Source organism: Mauremys mutica, chromosome 11 (genome assembly GCF_020497125.1).
Source record: "Mauremys mutica isolate MM-2020 ecotype Southern chromosome 11, ASM2049712v1, whole genome shotgun sequence".
Lineage (NCBI taxonomy): Eukaryota > Metazoa > Chordata > Testudines > Geoemydidae > Mauremys > Mauremys mutica.
In genome coordinates this window covers 84,447,512-84,464,090 of record NC_059082.1, presented here as the reverse complement: position 1 = coordinate 84,464,090, position 16,579 = coordinate 84,447,512, and the positions used below count along the sequence as shown (strand labels likewise).

General features: G+C 60.9%; 1 protein-coding gene across 3 annotated transcripts in view; it reads left to right on the top strand.

The window, feature by feature from the left end:
• Window positions 1–128: 128 nt before the first annotated feature.
• The window catches only part of LOC123343547 (nascent polypeptide-associated complex subunit alpha, muscle-specific form-like), a 17,849-nt gene continuing 1,398 nt past the window's right edge, over window positions 129–16,579 (top strand). Inside the window, exons 1-10 of one of the 3 annotated variants that reach the window (XM_044978675.1) lie at window positions 129–211; window positions 640–984; window positions 4,037–4,141; window positions 4,970–7,624; window positions 8,310–8,422; window positions 8,618–8,676; window positions 8,991–9,154; window positions 9,818–9,980; window positions 10,365–10,556; window positions 14,662–14,883. In XM_044978675.1, coding sequence (XP_044834610.1) covers window positions 169–211; window positions 640–984; window positions 4,037–4,141; window positions 4,970–7,624; window positions 8,310–8,422; window positions 8,618–8,676; window positions 8,991–9,154; window positions 9,818–9,980; window positions 10,365–10,556; window positions 14,662–14,883 — 4,061 coding nt within the window. In that variant the 5' untranslated portion in view covers window positions 129–168. Of the gene's footprint in view, window positions 212–639; window positions 985–3,249; window positions 3,387–4,036; window positions 4,142–4,969; window positions 7,625–8,309; window positions 8,423–8,617; window positions 8,677–8,990; window positions 9,155–9,817; window positions 9,981–10,364; window positions 10,557–14,661; window positions 14,884–16,579 lie in introns of those variants that run through there. The other 2 variants (XM_044978676.1, XM_044978677.1) reach the window with 2 other exon arrangements.

The window sequence follows — 16,579 nt, the reverse complement described above, 5'->3', positions numbered from 1 at the left end:
GCGGGGTTTGGGGTGCATTGGGGCGGGGTGCGCTGCGCTCTGTCCGCGGTTCCCTGCCCGGTGCCGCCGCGGCGGGGGCCAGGGCGGGGGGTTTCCTGCCGCTGGCTCCAGGCAGCGGCCGCCTCCGCGCTCCGGCAGCCGGCGCCGAGCGCTCCGCCCGCGGGCAGCATGGGCAGCCTCCTCCCGCTCCTGGCCCTGCTGGGCGCGGCGGGTAAGAGCCGGGCCGGCCCCGGGGACCGCCGCTCGCCTCCGCGGCCAGGCTGCTGCTCGGCCCGGGGCGTGGGACTCGCAGGGCGGCGGGGGGTTCAGCGCGGGGCCCGGCCCGGCCCCCGCCTCTCAGGGGCGGCTTGGTCCGGGGGATGCTCCCGCAGCGAGGGGGCGGCTGGCACCCATGGGTGATGCCCGGCAGCCTGGTCCGGGGGATGCTCCCGCAGCGAGGAGGCGGCTGGCACCCATGGGTGATGCCCGGCAGCCTGGTTCACATGATGCTCCCGCAGCGAGGAGGCGGCTGGCACCCATGGGTGATGCCCGGCAGCCTGGTCCGGGGGATGCTCCCGCAGCGAGAAGGCGGCTGGCACCCATGGGTGGTGCCCCCCGGGAGCCAGAAGCCTTTGACCAAGACTTGATTTCCACATCTAGGGGGTGCTGGCTCTTTGGAGGAACGTGAGAGCTGTGGAGGCATCATAGACGTGATCAGTGCAGCTAATGGGACCATCCACTTACCAGCAGTCAAGGGCCCTCTAGCACCCACCAGAACCTGCACCTGGGTGATAGCAGCGCTGCCCTCTGAGGAAGTACACGTGGAAATCAAAGCCCTGGAGGCTGCTGCTCATCCCAACCTCAGTGTGCGCTTTGAAGGTAGCCCAGGGGAAGGGGCCGGCAGGGAGGGGCCCGTGGACATTGCCCACAGCTTTCTTCTGAAGGGACAAGGCAGAACCGTGATCAGAGGGAGCCTGGATTCCAGTCTCACTTTCACTTACTGGGGTAAGAACCATGCAGAGACTCTGGAGCCGTTTCCACTTGGCCTGACCTTTCTACTCCACACAGGCTGAGCATGTGCAAGGCACCGCGATGCCCGTCCCTGCCCTGAGGAGCAAACAGGCTACAGCAGGGGTGTAAGACAGGGTTAGTGGCAAGAGTGAATGTCACTGCGGGGGTGTGGTGCTAGTGGGGAGGCAGGTGCTCTGTGATTATGGACAAGAGGTTGGTGAATGCAGAACTCCGCTGTCTGCAGGAGAAAGCTGCACTGGTTTAGCTGAGTGTGACTTAGGTAAACCAGTGCCAAAAGCCATGTGGACACTTATTTTGGTTTAAATCAGGTTTCTCTTTTTTTAGGCTTCGGTTTAAACTAACCAGCACAAGTTACCCTTAAACAGCAATAAGGGAACACCCAGAGGGATATGTACTGGTTTAACTAAAACCATTTATAAACCAGTGTGACTTCAACTGGTGCAACTTTCTTGTGTAGACAAAGCCTGACCTATACTGAAGCCCATGCCTGTGCTGCATGCAGTCTGCAAGACTGTTCATGGGGAGAAGGATTGACTTCTCCCCATGAACATTTGCTGCTGTTTTTAAATTGTAGCCTGGGGGTTGCATGTTAGAGTTCAGCTCTGTCCTTTCACAGGCTAAATAATAATAGCACTCCGCCTAGCATGATGTCTTGCTTCTGGCAGTGGCCGGTACCAGATGCTTCAGAGGAAACGGCAAGAAATGCTGCAAAAAGCAGTTATATGCCCAGGGAGAGATTATTTGCCCTGAGAGAAAATTTCCTGTAATCTGTCCCCAGGGAGAGCGTCTGATTCCTGTTGTTTCTGAGAAAAATTGTTGCAGACTTGTGCCGAAAGTCCCTGCTTTTATTTGGTGTGTTTGGGAAATACGGACGCTGACTTTCATTGCAGTAAATATAAATCAGTGTGTCTGCTTTGGCCTGAGCTATGCACATGGGCTGTGCAAAATACCATCACAGACATGCTTCCTGTGATGCTCTGTGAGCAAATAGGCGAGTAGCCTGCACTCATCAGGTGATCTAGGCCCCATCTTTTGTATGGTGCGATTGTATCATTTGTGTGTGTGTTATCGTTGAGCTCGTTATCTAAATGAAATGGGGGACATGGAGTTATTTGGATAAATGGGAGTTCAGTGAAGAGGGGGAGTTTTCTGTGTCAGTGATGCTATTCCCACCATGTGACCTACATTCAGGTAATGCAGGAGTTTGGGTTCAGAGGTTTCTATTTTATTTATTCATGCAAATGCAGGTGGTAGTTTTGGTGAGTTCCAGCTGGATTTTGAACAAGCCTCAGCTTTTCCTTTCACAGGAAATGGCTTTCTGTGAAACCCGATGCTGCAAAGAGTTAAATTCCCAAGTGACTGGTTGTATAAAGCAAAGGAGCGACAGAAAAAGGACTTTTTGCACATTGAAAAATGGCTCAATTGGTTTTTGGGTAAAGAAATGCCCAGAACTGCTGGGGTGAGAGCTGGGGGGCGGGATCTTGGGTTTGTAGAAATTAAGAATTTAGGAAAACAGAGAGAGACCAGGGGGCTATTTTGGTCACTGTACAACAATATTCTTCTGTATTTATCTAATGCTGATGGTGTGCTCACTGCCAATGCTTGGCTCAGACTGCACAATCCTCACCTCCTTTGAGCTGGAATCTGTCGCAGCCACGGGCAGAACTTGAATTAGGAAAGCCTTGCAGGTAGGAACAAACCAGTGCCCCGTCCTGCCAGCACTAGTGCCTGTGCCTGGTTTTACTCCCATGGGAGTGCGCCAGTGAAGCCAGACCAACACCCGTGTGTAAGGAGGTGCTTATGCCCAACAGAAGACAGGTGACCCAAGTTACTGGCAAAGGCTAATGAGCTGGCGCTGGGGCGGCGCGAATTCGGGAATTGCTTCCCATTGGCCAGGATGAGGGGGTGGCACTTGAAAGTGCTTGGATTGCTTGAGAGGAAAATGGAAACATTTGAATGGCCCAGCAGCCTTGTTTTGGGGTGCGACCCCCTGCTTGGGAACAGCTGCACTAAGCATTATCCAGAGTTTGTTGCCAACCAGGTCTCTCTTGCTGCAGCATGATTTCAGTGTGGGGAGTTGCATCTCCCTCCTCGCTAGCGCTGCCTGGCTCTGGATTCCTGTTGCAGTCCCTAGTCAAAGCTGCCCCCCAGCCCCCACTGGAGGCGGAGCTGGGTCACGAGGCAGGGTGCTCTCGGGCCTTTCCTCGGTCATGCCCCTTGTTCCTTCCGGTGCTGTGAGGCGCTTGGCCAGAGTCTGTTCCTGGCCACAGCGAACGTGTCTGCTTGCCAGGATCACTAGTGCTTATATCATCCTCCAAGCCGCACCACGCGCCCCAGGCCCATCGCCATAGCAATGCGGCTGCTCTGGGCTGGGGGTAGGTGGGGACACCCTGCTTGGCTTGGCTTTGTTCTCTTGGAGACTTGGGCTTTGGCAGGGGAGGGCTTGTTAATAATTGGCCAGGTCGAGTAGTTTTTGAGGCTTGGGAGCCGAGGCCTTTATGCAGCACTCTCCGTGTGGCAAATACTGCAGCGCGCTCTGCAGCGTGGGAACAATACACGCGGGTTGGGTTTTTGTCTGTCTCAGCCAGGGAGGCAGCGCCCATCCCGTGTCCCATGCCCGTAAGTGTTTCCACAACAGTAGCTTGTCGGGGTCTCGGTCGGGGAGGTGAGTGCGTGAGTCCCCCTTGTCACTGTGGTGTCCCAGGCCCCATTGTGGCCTGCTCGTTTGGTTATTAAAAGGAAGGCACTTGAGCGCTGGCATGGCCCATGGGCTGGCAACATCCTGGCCAGCCCCGCTTGGGGAGTGCCCCTCAGAGCCTGGCAGGCCGAGACACCGGCCTGGGCTGGGCAGCCACCAGGTGAGGCATGTCGGCCAGCACTGCCTCCGAGGGGCTGGTGAGTGTTACCTGGCCTGCCTCCGGCACACCCAGGCTGTTACGCGTGTAGCTGGGTGCAGAGCTCTCTGCGCTGTCTCCGGCGGGAGGGGAGCCATGATATGAGCAGTGCCCGCTCTCTCTCCTCCCAGTGGTTGTGGATTGGTGCGCACGGCTGGCCCTTTGCTGCTCCGTGGTGGGATCGGCACAGCCCTGTCTCTGCCCTGGGAACTCATCGGGGGAACGCTGCCGGACAGGTAAAGGCTCTGCCTGGGCGCTAGGCAGTGGGGCGGGGGGGAAGTCGCAGGGAGCCAGGGGGGTTCTGATTCCCAGGGATTCTCTCCCCTGGAGCTGGGTGCGATTGTCTCGCTCTCCCTAGGAGAGGGTTGGATGCTCCCTCCAGTCACCCCGCCTCACCCCATGCCAGTCGTGTCAGCCAGCCCGAAAGGCTGGCCCGGCCTTTCCATGTGCATTTCCCACCTCTCCGCTGGGTTCATCTCCTTCCCGGGGCCCAGGCAGAGTGTGCAGAGGCCCCTGGGCTGAGGCTGGGGTTTTCTCCTGTTCCTATCCCTTATCCCAGAGAGCTGTAGGGCCGTATGGGCCTGGTGAGATCCAGCTCCCTCCTGGGTATATGGGGCTATCTTGGGGCATCACTGTGTCCTGCTCTCTCTGGACTGAGCCCCACTGGGAGATGGGGAACGCAGCACTGGCATAGCCTGACTCAGCGTTCGCAGCTCAGACCTCCCCTGGCCTGCCCCGCTCTGTGCCCCGCGCTGTACTCAGGGGCCGCGTGGCCGAGCGCAGTAGGGAACATTTCCACCCTGTGGCAGCTGCACTCTGCAAACCCTCCCCAGCGACTCATCACGTGGGGCCGGACCTTAGTCCCCACTTTACAGAGAGGGGAATTGCCTCGCCCTAGGTGTCGCAGAGAGTCACTCTCAGGCCCGGGGCAGGCTGAGAACCCAGGAGTCCTGACTCCAAGCCTTGGGCTAGTAAAAGCATTTCGGTGCCCCTGGACCAGGGTGACTCCTTGGGCTCATAGCTCTGTCTCAACTGTCTCCCCGTCGTTGCCTCTCTCCACGCAGGTGTGGATGCCCTGGAGTCTCTGCGGGAAGGTGTTGGGCAGGTGGCATCACAAGAGGCCACGGTGAAGCTGAGGGGGGCTGTGTTATCTGGAGCTGCCGAGCGTCTCCGCAGCACCAGCACTGCAGCCCCGGGCACTCGCCTTGCTCCCCACCAGAGCCCTGCGGCCTGGCCTGCCGGCATTGCCGAGAGCCCCGGAGATGCGCTGAGTAACGCTGCCCCCGTGCACCGAGGGCCGTGGCTGGGCAGGAGAAGGAACAGGCCCCTGGCTCAGGAGGGAGCGACCACTGAGCGTGTGGAGCCACCGGCCACTGCAGCAGCGGCTGAGCACCGGGACAAAGCCCGCGACCCGGGAGTGCGTACGCGCCCGTCTGCTGCAGCAAAGGGGACGCCTGCTGGAAGGACCGACAGCCCCTTGTTCTCTGCAAGGTCTCAGTTCAAGGCAGCAAATCCCACGTCGGTGCCTCTCCCTGGGACAGTCCCTCTGGGAAACCTGAGGGCAAAAGATCCCACTTCCCTGGGGGGCAGCAGCTCCGATATAGCGTCACCCACGGTGTCTCCTGGCTCTGCCGCCCGGGACCGGGCACCTTCCAGCACCTCTGCAGTAACGGAGCCCGTGTACCCCAGTGGAGAGAGCGTGCTCACGACAGGGCCCTCGGACCCGGAGCCGTGGAGCATGGAAACGCCGGCTGCTGCTCTCGCCCTGAGTAAAACCAGGACGGAGACCAGCCAGGGCCGTGCTGCGGGCGCACAGAAGCCAGTAACCTTGCTGCCTCCCTCTGTGCCCGTGGCCAGCCCTGCTCCCAGGGCAAGCGCAGGAGGCAGTGGGGCTCAGCACTTTGGAGGAGGGAAGCGGGCGCTGGGGACGGCACACAGGGAAGCTGCCGTTACTGCGGAGTTGGACTTCACTGACCTGGGCCTAGGAGCCAGGCTGCCGAGCCCCACAGAGGGCTCTGGCACCCTGCTGCGAGGACAGACGGAGCTCGCCATGCGCGCTGCAGCCTCCACACCGTGCGACTCTCTGGAAACCAGCCAGACACCTGCTCTGCAGCCCAACGGCCGGGAGAGTCTGACCTGGCGGCCGGGGGGCAAAGCTCAGCCAGCCACAGAGACTGGCGGGACCCCAGTGCGCACCCCAGACCGCGGCCTGACAGAGCCGCTCGCCACAACAGCTCGCTCTGCTCCAGGACTCCATTCCAGCACCCCTCGCATGGTGCCCCTGGGAAGCCCCGGGCCTGAGGATGCCCTGGGCCATACGCTGGCGGAGGCTGGCTCTGAGAAGTCGCCAGGACACAGAGGTGTCGATGGAGTCCCAGAAAACATGGACTTGTCTCCCTCCAGTGACGTGCGCACAGAGGGGGACCCTCAGGCAGCGTCCTGGGCTGAGTCACTCCCCGGGGCTTCCCCAGACAGGATGCCAAGTGTCTACGCGGGGACCCCGAGGCCTTTGGGCAACCTCACAGCACCTGCCCCATCCCCTGGCTCGGCCCAGCCCCCAGCGCCAGCTGAGCAGCTCAGCACAGGGGCCGGTGTCTCTCACCCCACAGCTCCTGGCCAGGAGACCGGGGGTCTCAGTGAGCGCGCCCCGGAGCCTAGCCTGTCGACACCAGCCCCAGCCCTGGAGCGGCTCTCGAGTGCCTTCTGGACTCTAGCCTGGCTCCCCGAAACCCCTGCTGAGAGGCCTCGAGAGCCTGGCACAGGGGAGTCCCGCAGCACGGTCTCAGCCGTGCCCGGTACGGCTGTGTCTGTGGGCACGTCCTCCCAGCCTCCTGTCTCCCGCACTCACGGGGCCAAGCAGCCCTCCCTGGCTCCTGCCCCAGTCGTGGCAGTGACGTCTCAGGAGGGAGTGTTCCCGGGAGCCTCCAGTGGGGACGCTGTGCCCCATGGCCCTGGCACCGTGCGAGCCGCCACTCCTCTGGGCTTTCAGCCTCCGCCAGCCAGCCAGCCTGCTGGAGCGGATACACCGGCAGCCACTCTGCAGAGAGGATCCACAGTGCTCAGCCCAACAGAGCCCCCCGACCCCCGCGGGACCGGGCTGAGCTCCCCATTCCCCTTAGAGAAGGATGTTTCAGGGTCTGCTGCCCTGGGACTCGCAGAGCTCAGCTTGGCCACCACCCAGTCTCCATCGTGGGACACGGCGACCACTAATGCCACGGTGGCAACGTCCTCATTGGCCTCTGCAAGCTGGAGGGGAGGGACCGAGAGGCTGGGCCAGCGGGCAACAGCCCCCCTGGCCTGGGGTGCGCAGGCTGGGTCTGAACTGGGGAATTCCAGCCAAGCCACTGATGCAACACCCCCGAGCGGGGCGGGGCAGAGCTTTCCGAGCAGCAGCACTGGGGCCCTGTTCAACCCTACGCCCCCCGGCCCAGAGCTGACACTAACCTCTGAGAGCGCTGGGTCCCCAGCTGGCAGCAGGAGACCCTGGCCCCCGCTGGCAGCCACCTCGAGGGCATGGGGTGCAGCTGGTATGGATCCCGTGAGCAGTGCCAGGATGAATGTCCCCTTCGCCAGCACGCAGCTCAGGGCAGCGGTGCCGCCAGTGACTCCTGGCCCCGCTGGCGTGACAGATGGGCAGCCCCCCCCTGTCACCACCAAGGGTGCCCGTGGCAGAGCACAGAGCGTGTTCGTTGTGGAAGACCAGCCTCCTCTGCTCAAAGGTCAGTGAGGCACCTCCCCTGGATTTTTGCGCTGCTGTCTGGGCAGGGATGTCCCGCGGGGGAGAGGGACGGGGGGTCGCGTGCAGGCAGGGGTGCAGCATGCTGGGAAAGCTGGATGACTGGAAAGCGGGTTCTCCTCTGGCCCAGGCACAGTCAGTGTGGGGCCCCGGGCTGGTCAGGCCCGTGCCCCTGACACCGTGTCAGCCCCTCTGCCGGGAGCTCCTCCCCGCCCCCCGTGCTGTGCTGCTCAGGCCCCCTCTGCAATCCTGCCATGGTGCCCACTTGTGGGCATGTGGTTCTGCCGTGTGAGGTGGCCCCAGAGCAGGCCGCGAGTGTCTGCTCCCAGTAGTGCTGAGCCACGCCGAGGCCACACTCCAGCTGTCCATGGGGCTCCCTCAGGATCCAGCTGGGACAGCTCCTCTTGGTGCCCACGAGGCCTGGGGGGGTGACTGCAGCCCTGGCACAGCCCTGCTGACTCGCTGTGCATCATGGCTCCATGCCCAGGCGCCTGCGCCACACTCTCCATTGCTTCCCCACCGCTTCCCTCCCTGTTGTCCCAAACTCGGTGTTTGGTGCCAGCCTGAACCGGGGCACTGCTCCTGTGCAGAGCTGGCCGGGGCGTGGGCCGCGCACGAGCAGTAACCCTTTCCCCGATGGGCTGGGCTCGGGGTGTCTCGTCTCACAGCGACCCTTCTCCGCGTGCCCTGCGAACTCGCGCTGGAGATGGAATTCGTTGGCGCCTTCCAGACTCCCGCGTCGCATGCGCATCGCAGCCTGGTGCAGAGTTTCAATGAGACGGTGAGTCGGGGGCGGGCGGGCGGGGCTGTCACACGGGCGCCGACCTGGTGGTTAATGGCGGTAGTGCGGCAGGGCAGGGAGCACGCTGCCCAGTGACCCTCGCCAGGGGAGGCTGTGGGCTCGGGCACCGGGGTCCCCTGCAACTGGGGCCAATGCTCTCGTCACAAAGCGCCTCCTCCCTGTTTCCCCGCGCAGGTGGCGCCCCTCTTCGCGGCTGTGCCGGGATTCCAGCGCCTGGAAGTGACGAGGATCAGGTAGGAGCGTGCCCGGCAGCCAGCTCCCCTCCGTGTGCAGGGGGCCGGGGAACAAGCCCCGCACGGGTGGGGAGAGGGACCTGCACAGCTCAGGCTTTGGCTTGTCCTGTGGCGCCGTCACACTGTTGTGACAGTGTCCGAGCTCGTGGCGTCCCCTGCACGCGCCGCCCCCCGGCCTGGTCAGCCCCTGATCCTGCAGCTGGTGAGGCGCAGGGGGAGCCGGGAGGGAGTGCAGCCCCCCCTGCCGCCCCCGCGCGGCTAGTGACTGGTGGGGCCTGAGGCTCGGCTCTGACCCGGCTCTGGCTCCTCCCCAGGGAAGGCAGCGTGGTGCTGGAGTACGATGCCCTCTTCGCTGCGGAGCGGCTGCGTGGGCAGGCGCAGGGCTTGGGAGCCCTTTTAAACCGGACGGTGCTGTCGGGTGCCACCCGCTCGGGTCTCCACGTCGCCAGTGCCCCCGTGCTGTGGAACGTGGTCCTGGGTGAGTCGCTTAGGGCGCCTGGCAGCAGGGCAGAGAGTTGCTGCCAAGGCCTGGGCACGAGCATGGGGCTTCACTGGCTTCTGTGTCTCCCCCCAGCCCTCCTGCCATGGCTCTGTGTGCTCCCCTCCCGCCCCATCATGGTGTGCCCCACCCCCAACTGCAGCCCCGTGCACCCTGCAGGCCCTCACCATCCCCTCAGCTCTGTGCTACAACCCCAGCCCCTGTGGGCTCAGCAGGCCCTGGAATGGCTTCTCATTCTGGGAGCTGCCCTGGGGACCTCGCAGGCAGCGCGTGTTGTGCCCCAGACCTGCTGGCTGCCCCCCTCATGCAGCCAGGCTGGCTCCGCAGAGCGGCGGGCGCAGGCGGGGAGCGTCGTGGGCTTGCTGGGATGAGCAGGGGCCGTTTCTGCCCTCGCGTTCTGGGGGCAGCTGCTCTCTAGCTCTGATACTTCGCTAGCAGCTCCAGGCAAAGCCCCCCACCCCGCCCCCGTGTGCAGCTGGGCCTGGTGGAGGAAAAGGGCTTCCCCAGAGTCTTGGCGAGCCCGTGGCAGAGAGAGAAGCCTAGCCCAAGGGGGCTGGCTCTGTGCCCTCTGGCTCCCCTGGGGAGGTGGGGGTTGGGGCAGGGTGTTGCAGCTCGCTAGACTGTCTGCCTGCCTGTCTGCAGAGAGGCAGCTGGACCTGTGCACGGTGCTCTTCTCGTGCCACGCCGGCTTTGAGTGCATCAGCAGTGGGGCCGGCAATGCCAGCTGCACGTCCATGTGCCACAGAGACTACTGCAAAAACCACGGCATCTGCACGCACGCCCACGGCCACGAGCCCGTGTGCCAGTGAGTATCAGGCTGGGGGCAGCCCCCGGCTCAGGGCCCAGCAGGCGCTAGGCTGGGGTAGGGCACCCCACGGCAGTGTGTGGAGAAGAAACGCGATTGTGGTCTGGTCTCCTCCCGGTGTGGAGGAGCCTGGCGTGAATAACGGGGACGCCGGTCACTGCTGGGGTGAGAGTCCGTGGGCAGGCGCCACCCTCTCTGCCCAGCTCCCGATGCCCTGTGCACCCAGAGTCCCAGACTGAGTCCTCGCTGGCAGGGAGGGGAGCCCCGAGGGCCTGGCGCGGCCGGGCACTGTGACGTGGGGGGATGACGAGGGGCAGCGAATGGGCAGGAGGGGGACCTGGGGAGCAGAGCCTGCCCCTCTGACCGTCTCCCGCGGTGCTGCAGGTGCCCCACTGGCAGCGACTACTGGTTCATGGGCCCGCGCTGCGATTACAAGGTGACCCAGCAGAGCCTGCTGGGCGTGGCCTGCGGGGTGCTGCTGTCCGTGGCCCTGCTGGGCGTGGCCGTCGCCTGCCTGGTGGTCCGGAGGTTCAAGGCGCTGCTCCTGGAGGCCAGGGTTGATCAGACCAAAAGCAGGTGAGGAGGCGCGGCCGGGCGGGGCCCAGGTCTGGGTGGGGCCGGAGCCTCTCCCCTTTGGCCCCCGGGTTGGTGGTGGCCATGTGAGGCTGGTGCCCCCTTTGCCCTCCTGCGGGGTTGGGAGCCTGCCTAGTGCGGAGGGGGCTCAGCCCCACACGCTGGCTGTCGCCCTGCCTGGCCTGAGCTTGTACACAGAGTCCCTCTGCCCCCGCCCGGCATGCTCCCCTCCCCCCGCCCCAGTTCACCCTGGTTTGTGCCGGAGGTTTTGCCAGGCTCCGCGCAGTTCCTCCTGCCAGGCTGGGCCTGTGCTGCTGGCTCCCTGCGGGCAGCTGGAGAATGGGTGCGATCCCGGAGCTCCAGCGGGGGCTTTTGAGGCTGTTCTGCTGGGCTGTGGCTGCTCTGGGCTGGGAGCTGGTTGCGGAGTTGCAGGAAGGTTGGGGGGTGCTGACTCGCCCCCGTGCCTGGGGCAGGGTGTGGGAAGCTCCTGGACCCCCTGTCCGCCATGTCACTTGTGAGGTGACCTGGGAAATGGGGCTGGTCCTGCCCAAACACTCTGCGGGGCTGGTCGCCGTTCCCAGGCTGAGGAGGGAAGCGGGGAGCACGAGCACCCCCCACTCGCGGGGATCCCCCAGCCCTGCGCTGGCACCCTGAGCTCTGCTTGCTGGGGAGTCTCGCAAGAGGCTTCACGACCTGCTTGTCCTCTTGGGGCTCACTGACCGACTAGGCTGGCCCGGCCTAGTGGGGCCTGGGCGCGTGTCTTTCACGTGGCTCTGCCGATGTGCCTTGATCCTGACCCACAGCCCTGCCTCTCCCCCGCCTACACACAGCTCGGCCAATGCCCCGTCCGCAGGCCCCATTATCCCAGCCCTGCCTCTTCCCCTCCCCAGCCTGCCCTGGTTCCCCGCTATTCCAACTGTGCCTCCCCACTCTGCCCCCCCTCGCCCCTGCCAGCTCCGTCTCACCCCACAGGCCCATGAGCCCAGCCCTGGGCTCTGCCTCTGCCCCAGCTCAGCGGAGGCTGAACCCTGAGGCAGGCCAATGGCCGGTCTGGCTGAGGTGTTTGCTGGAACAAGGTCCCTGCTTCGGCTGCGCAGAGGGGTCAGTGTGAGGTGATGGGGGGGCTGAGTGCAGCCAGCCTCGTTTCCTGCCGGTGGGAGAGCGATATCTCCCCAGGGCTCCCTTCTAGGGACAGGCCAGGAGCGGGAGGCTGCGGAAGCTCCAGCGGAAATCCGGCTCAGGAGGAATTTGGGCCTTGAGCAGAGCCATTGTTCTGGGCCTCGTGCGAGGGCTGTGCTGCACCGCGCCAACATGCTGTCTGTCAGCCCCTGGCCATTGCCAGGGGTCGCCTGGCTGCTGAGCCGTGGTGGGGGAGTGCAGAGGGGCCTGGCTACCAGCTGCCCTGGGGCTGTAGAATCTCTCCCCAGCAGGGGAGAAAGGACTTGTTTAGCTCAGAGAGGAAATGAATTAGAGGGACATGACAAACGTTTACAGAAGAAAGACTGATAGTTCCTGTCTCTCGTACAGGAATGTCACTGGGATGTTCAGGGACACTCAAGAGTGGGAAATTCAAAACTGATGAAAAAGGAACAACTTGTCCTACCGTGCAGAGTGAGCCTGTGGAACTCACTGCCACAAGATATTGAGGTCCTGAGCACAGCAGGAATGAAAGGAGTGTTAGATAGAGAATGAAACTATTCAGCAATAAAAAATAAAATAACCCCCCATGAAGTTTTGGCAGGGATATAAAACCTCCTACTCCCAATTGCAAACATGGGCGGGATGCCGGCTGCGTCTCCTACGGGCACCATCCCGTAGCACTGCCCTGCAGGATGTCTTCTCTGCACCAGCTGGCATCAGGTGGGGCTGGAGACGAGGCACCAGCGCTGCTGACCTCTGGCGCAGATGTAGCTTGGCCTGAAAGGCAGCAGCTCGGCTATGGCATAGTGCCACGCTCGCTTGGAGCGCCCCCTTCCCAGGCAGCATGTGGGGTGAGTGGGGTTTGGTGCCAGGGAGGAAGAAAGCAGCCATTTTTTTTTTAGCTGAAGCTGCCAGCAAGTGGCCCAGTGAGTGCATCAGGATGGGGGATGGGCACATTTTAAAGAAAAGCAAGGTGGGGGTGAGCGGGATGGAGGCTAGTGCAGCTGGAGGGCTGCTGTGAGCGGCAGGGCCTCAGCGCGCTGGGGTGGACCCACAGCAGCAGCCGTGAAGAATGTCTCCAAGTGACGTTCCCGGGCAGGGGGCCCTGAATGGGTGGAACCAGCCCTGGCCGTTACATCGATCCCTGCGGCCAGCTCTGGGCAGCATATGGAGGAAGGCTGAGCTGCTGCAGCCCAGCCTGCTCACCCCTAACACCCCTGGCTGGGGCAGCAGCTGCTGGATGACGCTGGGGGGCAGATCCAGCCTCACGCCCTGTGACTAGGGAGTGGAGCAGGCCACCGCGGGTGAGTGGGGCAGGGCTGCAGCAGCCTTGCCTGTGCAGGCAGGAGCCCAGCAGGGGGTATGCAACACCTCTCCCCCTCCCCAAGTGGCAGTATCCTTCCGAGCCCCTCTCTGTGACACTGATACCCCCCGTAAGCACATTTATACGCCTGCCATCCAGCCCCTGGGCAGCAGTGTAAACCCAAGGGCCCGGCCTCTGAGCCAGCACATGGGCTGGAAGGTGTGCGGCTGGGGGCAGATGCCAGGGCTGGAGTTGGTGGGGCAACAGGGGAATGACTTCTCCATGCTCCCTGTGCAAAGGGCTAGGACCCATGGCCCAAGAGCAAGAGGCAGGCTGCTGGCAGACACGCTAAAGCCCCCGCTGCCCAGACAGCAGCAGCTGTGCGCCACCATCACCAACCCCCGTCTCGCTCACAGCGCAGCCAGCAGCACTGCTGGTGCCCAGCAGAAGGCAGCGCCAGCCTGTGTCGATAGCCAGGTTGTGTACACCACTGACCAAAGGCCCGTTGGCTAGCGCTGCCCTCTCTGTAGTGTGACAAGCCTCAGTGCTCCACTGACCTGCCTGGTCTTCTTCAGTAAGGGGGGACTTGTTCCCAAGGAGACAAACCACAACAGCAGCAGGCCGCTTGCCAGCTGATGTTATTTGTCCTTACAGAACATGCCCCACCCCTGGCTAGAGGCTGTGTGTGACTTGGAGTAGAGGGGAAAACACTTGCCAAAGTGCATGGCGAGGCCACACTGCTGCAGGAAGCAGAGGGAAGGGAGTTTAAAGGGCAGAGGGTTCTGAAGACAGTGTTAGGGCCCCAGAGTTCAGCTTTCACTGAACCGTGTTTACTTCAATGGCTTGGAAAACTTCAGCTACAGAACTTTCCTCTGTCGGGAGCAAGCAGAGATACCCACTAGCAGCCACCAAGCGGTTTCTGGCTAGAATGGCAGTGGACTTGTTACAGTGCATGGTGGGTGTCATTCACAATACTTCCTTGGGCTTTAACTAGGGCCCATCATTAGCGCCACATTAGACGTGAGGCCTGCACGGAGACAGCTATTAACATTGGGCAGTGCCCACTTGACGTGGGCGAAGCATCTGACCACCCCAAGCTGCAGCCTAACAGGTGTGCCGAGGGCACTGTGCACAGTTCACAAACTGGAGGCCATGCAGCAGCCTAAAACCTGCTCGTGGCAGATGACAGCCCTTCCTGTTCCTTTTAAACTGGTGCCAGAGACTGGAACCCCTGGGCTGGCAGGTAGCTGCAGCTTGTGCTTAACCAACGTGGAAGTGGGTTTAAGAGGGCAGGACCACGGCACTCTTATTCCAGAACAAGCATGTCCATGTATGGGCTTGGTCAGAAACAGCTAGTGCGCTTCCTAGGCACTTCTAGTGACGTGCAGCCAAGCCTTTACTTCCCTTTGCTGCCCCTTCTCCTAAGACGAGACACCAGTGAGTCAGAGCTAATGGGTTTAAACAGTGCCAAGCACATCCTGCGGCAGCGTTCTCACGCGCTCCTGTGCAGCTCAGCTCAGCTCGTCACAGGCTGTATAATGAAACGCTGCCTTATGTGAGCGGCTGTTAAGGCCTTGCGCTAAAATGACTGGCTTGTACCAGTAATCCAATAGCCTTGCTTTAGGAACTGCTACAGTACAGTACAGTCCTGCCTTGTTCTTTCAGCTACCGCCGGTTTTGTCGCCTTGATGATGTGTCAGCTCAATACTGGTCTCAGTCTTGGCTCGCCTCTGCTAATTCCTTGGACAACCCAGGCTTCAGCAACTCTGAGGAGCTGCTCCACTTACAGATGCTAGACAACAGTTGTTGCAGCTGTAAGGATGACACTATGGTCGCAGACAGCTACAAGCAGCGGACCACACCTATCAGCACAGTTTGCAGGCCCAGGTAACTGATCATCAGTATGTTCTGCTCCATTATTGGTTTAGGAAAATGCATGTTTTAATAAGGCATAGGAGAGTCCAGGATTACCTCTGTTATAGTCTACTGCAGTAGGGACAAGCTTACTTGGCTGCCAGTGTTGAGGGATGTTAGGGGAGACAGGAGCACGTGACTGGAATAGCAGAGATGAGTCTATTTCAGAGCATGCAAGAGCCCTTCACTTGTGGCTGCTTTCCAGCTGCACCACTGTAGTGGTTTTCACTAAGGCTTGGGCTGCACTTAAATTCTGGCAGCAAAGCTGTATCAGCTAGGAGCATGCGTAACCCACACACCGTCTCGGGGTGGGGTTCTGTGCCATCTAGTGGCACTGAGACAGACAACTTAGAGAGATCAGATGAGTCTGCTCTACAGCATTAGCTAACAGCCAATTGGCTTGTAACTCATGCAGTAGAGGCTCCTGCAGTAAGCTCCAGAGATCCCCGGTTCAATCCTGCCCACCCACAACCAGGGGCTGTCTGTTACACATGGAAACAAATCACACCTTTTAAGTGACACAGCTATGCGGCCAAAAGCCCTAGTGTAGCTGCAAATATACAATTAGAAAAACCCTTTTATTGGTATTACTTATTCTGTTTGGGGAACTGGTTTAAAAAAAAACGTTTGCTGTATAAGCATCTCCCTTGGAGGGGTTTGCCTGTCTCTCTACTAGCAGCAGTCAAGGCCGCATGTCTACCGTAGAATCTACAGGGGAGGGAGGGATGGACTGGCTGAGCTATTTGGCTCTGGTTAACGAGACAGCAGGGCACTCACAAAGGATGTGAGTTCAGCGGCAGTTTTTGGGAAGCCATCTTTGTTCCTGGCAGAGATTTGTTGATCTGACACCCAGGGCCATGTTTTGGTTTTAAACTCCAATTTGGCAGCTCCAGGCCCCTGTTCACTCACACCGCCGTGTCAGCAGACCTACAGGCCCCACTGCAGTAAAACCTGAGCAGAGTTTTTGGGGGTGGGGGAGATCTCACAGGAAAGGGCAAAATTTAAATGTCAAGGAGCAGCAAAGGTAAGGTAATAATTGGAGATATACCAATCTCCTAGAACTAGAAGGGACCTTGAAAGGTCATTGAGTCCAGCCCCCTGCCTTCACTAGCAGGACCAATTTTTGCCCCAGATTCCTAAGTGTCCTCCTCAAGAATTGAACTCACAACCCTGGGTTTAGCAGGCCAATGCTCAAACCCCTGAGCTACCCCTCCCCCCATGGCAGCTGGCCATGCCTCTGGCATAGGGCCAATACCTCCTGCAGGCCAGCACAGGCACATTGAGGGAAGAGGCCATCAAGCTTTAAACAACTTTCCACTGTTATTGCTTATTTTGAGCTCACAACAGGGCACTAACCAGAACCGTGTGTAATCGGCTTCCAGGGGTGTGAATGGAAAAAGGAATGAAATAAAGTTTCCAATTTCAGAAACCAACTGCTGTCTGTACGATAACAGCCCCTCTCCCTGCTGAGGGGGTTCTGGCTGCAGCGGGAGATAGGACACTGCGGGTCTCCATCAAGCCCCGTGTGCCTGCTTCATCACTGCTTTTAAGTAGTCTCCGCCAGGGAGAAGTAGTGATGCTTTTTAAAGCCTGAGAATTAGTTTGATCCCTTTCTGCCCCATGTCATTTCCCATGGGTGAAACTGATCCCCGCCAGTAGAACTTGCATT